At 36.6% G+C, this 9,446-nt stretch overlaps 1 protein-coding gene across 8 annotated transcripts; it reads right to left on the minus strand.

Moving 5' to 3' along the window:
• Nucleotides 1-4,137: 4,137 nt before the first annotated feature.
• LOC121789341 (probable LRR receptor-like serine/threonine-protein kinase At5g10290) lies at nucleotides 4,138-9,446 on the minus strand. Of its 8 annotated transcripts, none has more exons than XM_042187827.1 (12): nucleotides 9,249-9,446; nucleotides 8,257-8,383; nucleotides 7,402-7,534; nucleotides 7,201-7,272; nucleotides 6,971-7,114; nucleotides 6,819-6,890; nucleotides 6,653-6,718; nucleotides 6,501-6,565; nucleotides 6,239-6,385; nucleotides 5,819-6,160; nucleotides 4,771-5,165; nucleotides 4,138-4,686 (listed from the first exon to the last, which is right to left on the minus strand). In XM_042187827.1, the coding sequence occupies exons 2-12, from the start codon at nucleotides 8,327-8,329 to the stop codon at nucleotides 4,372-4,374; spliced, it is 1,824 nt and encodes a 607-aa protein (XP_042043761.1). In that variant the 5' UTR covers nucleotides 8,330-8,383; nucleotides 9,249-9,446; the 3' UTR covers nucleotides 4,138-4,371. The 8 variants fall into 8 exon arrangements, with proteins under 8 accessions (XP_042043761.1, XP_042043754.1, XP_042043759.1 ...); XM_042187820.1 differs by having other exon boundaries at nucleotides 8,257-8,413; XM_042187825.1 differs by having other exon boundaries at nucleotides 9,237-9,446.

Genomic DNA, 9,446 nt, shown 5'->3' on the forward strand with positions numbered 1-9,446 from the left:
GGTATACTCCCAGATAGCGTGAAACACTACATGTATATGCACGTCTTAATTGAAATTAACACATAATTGATAAAACACATAAATTAATTAAGTATTCGCAGTAAACTTTGTTAGGATCGTCGTCTTCACATTATTTGATATTGTTCGCCCTAGGTCAAGCCTGGATATGTTTTGGAGTCACTCCAAAAGACCTTAAACTAATTAAGTTTGGACAACAATTATATACAACTACCCTCCATTCTCTGATGTCTATGGGTTTGCAACCCCACAAACCTCCTCTTAAACCGAGATCACATCGAGAACGCAGTCGATACGAACATGGTCGTTCCAGCCCTGGCCCCTCGGTCATCCTGGGCCCGATTCTAACTCGAGTGTTTCATGGCCCGACCCTAACCGGAGCTCATCCAGGCCCCACCCAGAGCCACCTGGGCTCTGATACCACTTGTTAGGATCGTCGACTGCACATTAGTATGATATTGCCCGCTTTGGGTAAGAAATGTGCAGTCGACGAGTATATATTAATGTCGTCGAGTTATTTACATAAATTGTTGTTTTTGTGAATATGTGAAAACAATTACATTAAACCAATTGTGTTCGAATTGATTAATTACTGCACTGAATGAATAGAACTTTCACTATATCCAGATCCGAACGAAGTTTGAATTCATCCAGGAAAAAAATGCTTCCACCACAAATATCCACAATCGAGTAACCAAAAATAGTTTTGAGTTCTATCAATAAAGAAGGTTTTGTTTAACCATGCATTTCAGTGGCAAATACAAGAATGGTCATATTTTTATTCGATTTAAATTTCAGACATTCACAATACAAAATTTTGATGATGCTCTCACTTCTTGATCCTTAGAAAAAATAAATAATCTCAAATTTTTCCTCAACCTGAAAAAATGGCCCGATTTTTTTTCAAAAATCCAGAAAATTATTTCAACTTGATTTTTCGGGCTAAAAAATTCTCAACACGATGTTTCTCTAGTTGGCTGAAAATCTTCAATGTGTATACTTTACTAAGTAGTACAAATCAAAATTAGGACAAAATCAATGAATTTTTTGGACAATTAACCTAGTCATATTGCTTAGTGCATGAACAAAGGATTTAATGAATTACATGTATAAAAGCAAGGACGTTTGAACAACTTAGGACCTAGATAACTACTTCACATATAAAACTATCCATATTTCATTAAAGAAAAAGTAACAATCTACTAAAAAATCCAATGACTGCATATTTCCTTGGTGAGTAGGTGAACTTCGAAACTTTTCTAACAAGGGATTGACTATTGAAATGAAAAAACCTCCAACTATATAATTACCAAACCAGTTGAATAGTTTCATTAAGTTAATGTTCTAGAATCATTAGAAATATTATACGGTTGCTTGTAGTAACCGTATGGATTAGAGTGGAAACATTGACGTGGGCTAATGTGTTGAGTTAGTTCTTAAAGTTGATCTATTTTTCTAAGTGTTGTGGAAAAAATAAATTCAAGTATGATTGAAAGTCAAAGACATTTCTTGTCAAACCAAAATGTAAACTAAATACATGTATAATACTTGCTTATATGCTATAAAAGTTTGAAATCATTTGTGTTCAAGTTTTCTCTATTTCCTCTTATAGGGATGGTCTAGTGCTAGTGGTTGAGTGATAATTTCGAAGCTAAATTTTTAAAATTTGAATCACATAGCTAGTTATACCAAGTTTTGTCATGTGTCTAATTTGCAGGCTAATTGCGTTGATTAATTAATTAATTTTAAATACTTTAGGCATTAATTTTAACTAGTCTTTTGTGTTTGGTAAGTTATTTATAATTTAAGTCAAACTGAAAAGAATTATAATTAAATATTCTTTAAACTATTTTGTATAGATCAGTCCGTGAAATTAGAATTCATGTTCATAAATATTTCGTTCTTGTTAATCTAAGGGCATTAAATAAATTTGCAAAATTCTCAAAAATGGAATGTAGGTTTCCAATATGAGAACCTTTTTAATATTTACAAGACAAACGCATGCATCGTCAAGAAATATGCATCCGAATGCATGTTTAAACATGCATAGGACGAATGCATTTTTAACTGGATGTACTAAAGACTGCAACGACTTTGTGGCATCTTTCAATTGTGCATCAATATTAAGTCTAGTACATGATAATTCGTGTTAAAAAAATAGGATTATAATCATTAGAGCATTCACAACGGAGAGCATGTGCTCGTCCGTCCGTGCCAGCGGCGCGGAGGAGCTGTCTACCGCTGTGCTCTTGCCGCTGGCACGGCGCTGCTCGATGCATCGAGCACGTCCATGCCAGCGAGCAGGCGACGTGGCAGCGTGTGATTGGCCAACGGCATATCCGTTGAAAAATTATTTTTTTATTTTTTTAAAAATCGAAAATAATACCGAAAAAAAATCTCAATCCCAAAAAAATGGCTTTTTTTGCTTGTTTTTTCTGTATTTTTTAATTTTTTTTTTATTTTTTCCCCTAAAATCATCTATAAATACACACAATTATCATCCATTTTTCACATCAAATCATCTCTCATTCATACGACGAGGTGTGCATACGATGGTGGGTGAGATGATCGAAACAAGGCACACAATGCGCAATACCCGAACCCACGTTGAGCTACAAGAAGACCTAATCAAACACATTTGGGCGAAATTCGGCCACGAGTAGTGGTTTTTTTGATTTTAGGAGTTGAATTATGTATTTTTTATTGATTAGGAGTTTAATTATGTAATTTTTAATTTTTAGGATTTTAATTATGTAATTTTATTTTTTAGGATTTTAATTATGTAATTTTTAATTTTTAATGTATTTTGTAATATTATTCCAGGTATTTTTAATGTATTTTAATTTTGTGAAATGTTTTTATTTAAATTGAATAATGGAATGGTGGGACCCTTGTGCTCGTCTTTGCAGAAGAGCACGGATGTGGGTGTTATGCTCTTGCTTAAGAACATGCAGAAAAAGTGGGGCCGGGCCCACATCCGTGCTCGTTGGCAAGAGCACGGTTGTGGATGCTCTTAGAAACTAGAGACTTAGTCGCCACCTAATCCACTCTTGTGGCTGATGCAATAAAACTTTGTTTAACAATTGTAAAATTCTTTTCTTTTCTTTCAATTTTTTTTCTTCGTTCTCTATTGTCACACTAGTATGACAGAATTGAGCCTCTTTTATCTTTCTCATTTTCCTACTTTTCCCCTATCTCTTTCACCTATCCACTTCTGCAAATTTTCTAAATTTTTCGTTATGATCATTTTCATTTCACTTTCGTAATACATCTTATACCATGGTATTACATGAGATTCCTCTTTAAGATAGTCATATTAGGACTCTGACCGCGTGCCTGTTGAAGAATGAGCCGTCGATTCATTGACAGTGGCTTGGTTAAGGATCCCACTAAGATCAAGAAACTTGGTGACCATCCAAAAACTATTTAGTGCATTAATTTAGATCTAAAACGTTCTAAATGCCCACAACTTTATAAACTAATGAAAAGCCAAATAAGTTAAATATCCCTTCGTTTGCAAAATGTTATTCACTTTTACTACGGTGATCTGTCCGTGAAATATTGTACACTTTGTTTTTTTTAAGAATATTGTGATATTAGGCCTATTGGTATCAGCCCACTACTAAGCAAAACAAATGACAAGAATCTCAGCCAAGGCCCTCATCGAATGATTACTTGAGTCATTTTATTTTAGGATATCTCAACTTACTTGAGTGATTTCTATTTTTATTAAAAATAAAACATCTAATCTCATATACTTTATTCTTTCTTTTATTACTCTCTTTATTTTCTCTTACTTTATTTAACTCACTAAACACAACTTTTTTTAAATCCTGTGCCGAAAAAAAACATCTCAAGTAGCGTGGAACGGAGAGAGTCTCATTTCTCACCTACGAAGAATTAGTTTTGAGAAAAATGCTACAAACCATTTTATTGACATAGAATTATATATACAATCACCTAATTAGTTTAAAACCCTAAGACCTCAAAACCAATTTCAAATTAATCAAAATCATACAACCTCAAAACCAATATTTTTCAACATTGAAACTGAGAATTCAAAAAAATGACTAGAGTAATAATAATTAAACATATTGCAATATCATGACTTCTGTATAATTTAACTGAAAACAAAAAATATTTCATTTCAATTGAAGCAAAGCAAACGAAACACATAAAATGTGGTATATATGACTTCTCCTTTCTAACGAATTTTCACTTCCAACTCTGCTATTCTGCGCCAACAAAACAATACATGAACCAAACCTGGCCGAAATGTGCAATACAAAGAAAACAAAGGCCCGACGCTGGTAGAAATACGAATGCACATAACTCGTTCGTGTGGGTTTTACCTTATCGTCCCCCAGATAGCTCGATGGCATTCTGGTTGTAGATCGAATCCTCCCCCCAGTCAAACCTTCTCTGCAGCCTCTCGTGTTCTTGCCTCCTCGTGACCTCCACGTGCTGCCACTCCTCCCATCTCTCAGCAAGCCCTTCCCCTTCCAGCATACGGACGACTTCTGACATTGCTGGCCGGTCCTCCGGTGAGCCCTGAGTGCACAGTAGCGCGACCTGGATCATCATCTCGACTTCTTGAATGTTGTAGTTTCTACTCAGGTTCTGATCCACAATGGCATCCAGTCGTTTCTCCCGTTGCAGTTTCTTGACCTTCGACGAGATTGAGAGTTAACTATCAGTAACGCGTCTTATTTTGAAAACCAAGAAACATCACACGTTGGCAACTTAACTTACATGGTCGAGCAGTAAGACATCATCTTCTTCTTCCAAGCGGGAGAAATCTATAGCTCGTTGGCCCGTGACGATCTCTAGAAGCAGGATGCCGTATCCAAACACGTCGGTCTTCTCCGATGATTTTCCGGTGGACAGGTATTCAGGAGCTATGTGGCCCATCGTCCCACGAACCTGTGTCGTTACATTGGTTTTCCTCACATCAACAAGCTTTGCCAACCCGAAGTCACCAACAACGGCCTCAAAATGTTCGTCAAGCAAAACATTTGCAGCTTTTACATCTCGGTGGATGATTTTTGGATTGCAATGCTCGTGCAAGTACTCTAGCCCACGCGCTGTGCCCAGCGCCACCCTCTTTCTGCTCGGCCAGTCCAAAACGGGATCCCCGGGTTTAAGCTCTTTTAAATATCCGAAACAAATCATCAGCTTTGGAAACACCAATCAAGGGACATATACCAACAAACATCATACACATACGGAAAGAAGTAAAAAACTAGTGTACATCCACATGTACGGTGCTTCGACTACAAATATGGTTAACTAATCCAAATTAAGGTATATCTATTAGAAATGGGCTACTCACCCCTTAAAAGGACTCATAAGGGGGAGGGTTATCCACATTTATATAGATTAGATGGGATCTTAACACGCCCCCTCACGTGTGGGCCGGAAAGGACATCGGTCTTCCATCACATGGGTAGGCAATGCAAGAGAAACCATCATCGATGTGGGCCGGAAAGGACATCGGTCTTCCACTCGTGAGGTAGATAAGAGATAAAGAGAGATAAAGAGAGAACCATCATCGACTTGGGCCCGCTCTGATACCATATTAGAAATGGGCCACTCACCCCTTAAAAGGCCTCATAAGGGGGAGGGTTATCCACACTTATATAGATTAGATGAGATCTTCACCAAGTCGATGTGGGACAGAATTTAGAGAATTTAACAATATCAATACCAAACTAGGACTGTTAATCCCTACTTGGGTTTATTAATCAGAATTTGGATTTAATTAAGTAGGATTCAATGAGTGTGCCTCGTAGAGTAATACCTCGAAGACGAGAGGCAACACTCAAGTTTTGCATGAAAGGGTAAACCAGAAGGCGTTCAGTTGGCGTTGTGCAGAAGCCAATGAGTCGGAGAAGATTTTTGTGAACGGCCACACTGATCATCTCGACTTCGCGCTGGAATGCCGTATCCCCCCCGGGACTCTCAAAATCAGTTAACCGTTTGACAGCAACCTTGGTGTTATCAGGAAGGACGCCTTTGTAAACTTTTCCAAAACCACCCTGTCCCAGCACGTTTTTCTCGCTGAAACTGTCTGTAGCAATCTGCAACTCTCTCCACGCAAATCTCTTCAGTTGGCCAAACTCAATTCTCCGATCAACTTCACCTGTACACGAGAATTACAAAATTTGCGCAGCCATAGGGACAGTAACAATGGTTAAATCCCACCATAACCGGAACCAACCTGCAACGTCGACAAAAACTTCACGTCTGTAGCCTTTATGCCTACCCTTCCACAAGAATAAAAGCAGTAAACATCCGAGAACAATAATAGCAACAAGGGCAGCAACAATCCCGATTATCATGCCAGTCTTTGATTTACTTGAATGGCCTGTAAATATGGAATGAACAACTTACTACCGAAGACAAGACACCCTTTTGCAAATTTGAACAACTCTACAGACGCAACACAAAATGTTCTCCATGATCATACAATGCATACATACCTCCATTTTCGGAGGCACAACTGTGGGGAAAATTGATACCACAGTTTAATTGATTGCCTGTAAAACTGAAATAAGTAACTTACGCTTAAATCAATGGAAATAATGCTAATAGATTAATTAATACACATAAGTAAATGAGCAACGACCCATACTTATACTTGGAGACCCTAAATAACTGCTCTGGGATTTTACCACTCAGACTGTTAGAAGCAAGTTGTCTGCAAAATGAAACTTCATCAAGCCATGTAAATACAACTAAATGAAGTCGAACATCATATTATGTAACCCCAAAAATACACCAAAAGGAAAGTCGCTTACAGGTTAACCAAGTTTGAAAGACTTGAAAGTGATTCGGGAACTGGTCCGGAGAGATTGTTTTGATTTAAAATCCTGTCCAGCAATGAACGTGTCTTACAACCGACAGTATAAAATGAAGAAGACAAAGATAAAAACCCTTAATGCTTGCTTACAAAAATGTGAGCCTCCTGAGATTGCCTAGGGAAGACGGTATTTCTCCAGTTAAGTTATTATTTTCGAGATCTAACATTGTCAAGCTCGACAAATTTCCCAACTCTTCAGGTATCATACCAGTTATTCCGTTTCCTTGTAACTGGCTGCAAAGAGTACACAACAATATAAATACATATTCTCTTGTAACATTAGAAAATCAATCAATGATAAAGATTTGTTCGAAACATACAGTGTATTCAGTGCCTTCAAATTCCCGATTTGAGGTGATAAGGTTCCAGTAAATCCCATATTAGACAATGTCCTGTCAAAAGATGATCATGTGAGATTGTAACCAAAATGAAATACACAAAGTCCAACTGGAAAATATTCATCGTTTAATAAGTAAATTAAACTCAAAACAACAAAGTCTTGGGATAAGCAGGTATCATACACGGTCGTCACATTGTTAGTACTGTCGCATATAACTTTGGACCATGTGCACGGGTTAACTTGATTCTGATTCCAATCGGTAAGCTGATTGCTTGAAGCTTTGAGTGAAGTCCTCAAAGCAAACAATGCATCTCCTGAAGAATCCCCCCCAAAAAAAATGTTAACCCCTCTTTTAACCGTGGCAAGCTAAATCATAGCAAAATGTTTACCGTTCGACAGAGAGAATAATAAAAGGGAATAAAGTTGTTGTTATGAACTTTAACTAGTCCAATATACAATGAGTAATTGATAATGCTAATAGTTCCGAGGCAACATATCCAACTAAAAAACGACGGAAAAAGATACAAGTATTTAACGTAGTCAACTACATGATATAAAAAAAATAGATGGAAAAAATTACAACCATTTCATATTACACGATTGCAAGTTTTAAGATGGTCAAAACACGAAGCATTAACAAGAAAATTCGAAACAATTCCCATGGTGCCACTTCACACAAAGCATTAACAAATATATTCTAAACAGCTTTCAGAACATTCACGTACAGGAATATGTAAAAGCAAGTATTCAGTATATTGCAGCCTATTTAGTATTACCAACCACTATAATGCAGTTTCAATTTGTCGCCAACATTATTTTGTCAATTGAAGAACATTCTAAAGTAAGAACTACAAAGTATCAAACTTCATGAATGTAAAGAAATTCCTACCAGATTTCTAAACCAACTTTGACCTAGTAAAATTTACTTCTTGTCGCATTTCAGAAATTCAGACATAGTCAAAACTAGTATCTTCTGAGAAAAATAAAGCATACACGAGCCACGATTCAGAAGATTCTAAATGAAAAAGAACACTACCTTGTGCATCAGGAGATACAAAAGCAGTTAAACATGCGAACACCAGGACTGCAATGAGCAGGACCAACTTCATATCATATCAATTCACGCGTACACAGCCAGTCAAACATAGTATAGCGTCTACTCTCTGTGGATGATCATCAAGAAGACGAGAACCCTATCAATTTCCCATCAGCAAAGCCAACATCAGAACCTTTTGCTGACGCGTGCATGACTATATATGACAATGCTTAAGAAACAATCTGTACAAGTTAATAGCACAAAATATATGAACAAATAAGACATTATTTGTAAGCAATAACCCAAAGTTCTTTCTGGACGAAATATAATCCGATAACCAAATCCCAAAAACAGAAGCTTTGTAATGTTATAAGGCAAAAATCTCTGCTCAACTCTCCTCTTTTAGTAGCTCGGAATTTCAGTCCACAATCCTCATCATAAGGGTAGATCGCTTGCATTTAACTGTATTTATCTATTTCACTTCAACGATTTGAATTCTGGCATTGTCAGTCTATTCTAGTTTAATTATTTGCCACAAGAAAGCAAATCTCTCCAAATTTAAATAAAGACAAACAAAATAAACAGTAAAAAAAAAAGAAAATACTAATGAAGATTCACAAACATTCAATCTGCAGAAAACAAACCACAAAAACATAAAACTGAACAACACCATCAGAGTTTCCCTCCAAATATTTCACATAAATTCATAGTAGTAGTAATTAATAATCCAACCGTCCAACTGCTACAGAAATAAATGAACAGATTCTATTAATTAAGTTTCCCTACGGAGCCAATCAAGAAATTCAATAAAAAGATCCAATCTTTCGACAAAGCAGATAAAAGAATAGAAGGGGGTGAATCAAAAATCTTGAATTCCAAATCCAACAAAAAATCAAAGAAGAGAGTTGCATACATGTTCATAAATTAAACAACAACTTCGCCAATTAAAAAAAGGTAAGGATAAAATCAAGAAAAGTAACCAAGTGAAGGACCAGAAACGGGTCTGATTTTGGTTTGAAAGTAATGAAGTGTTGTGTACTTCTGTTTGGAGCAAATCTGAAGCAGAAGAAGGAAGTTTCTGAAAATGCTCTTTTGCTGTGATGGGTTTTTTTAACTAACTGTAAATGCGTGGTGTGTGAGAGGTCTTTCCTTTCGTCTAGCTCGGCCCCTCCTCTTCCACTCCTATCTCA

Source organism: Salvia splendens, unplaced genomic scaffold (assembly GCF_004379255.2).
Source record: "Salvia splendens isolate huo1 unplaced genomic scaffold, SspV2 ctg213, whole genome shotgun sequence".
In the NCBI taxonomy this organism is placed as follows: Eukaryota; Viridiplantae; Streptophyta; class Magnoliopsida; order Lamiales; family Lamiaceae; genus Salvia; species Salvia splendens.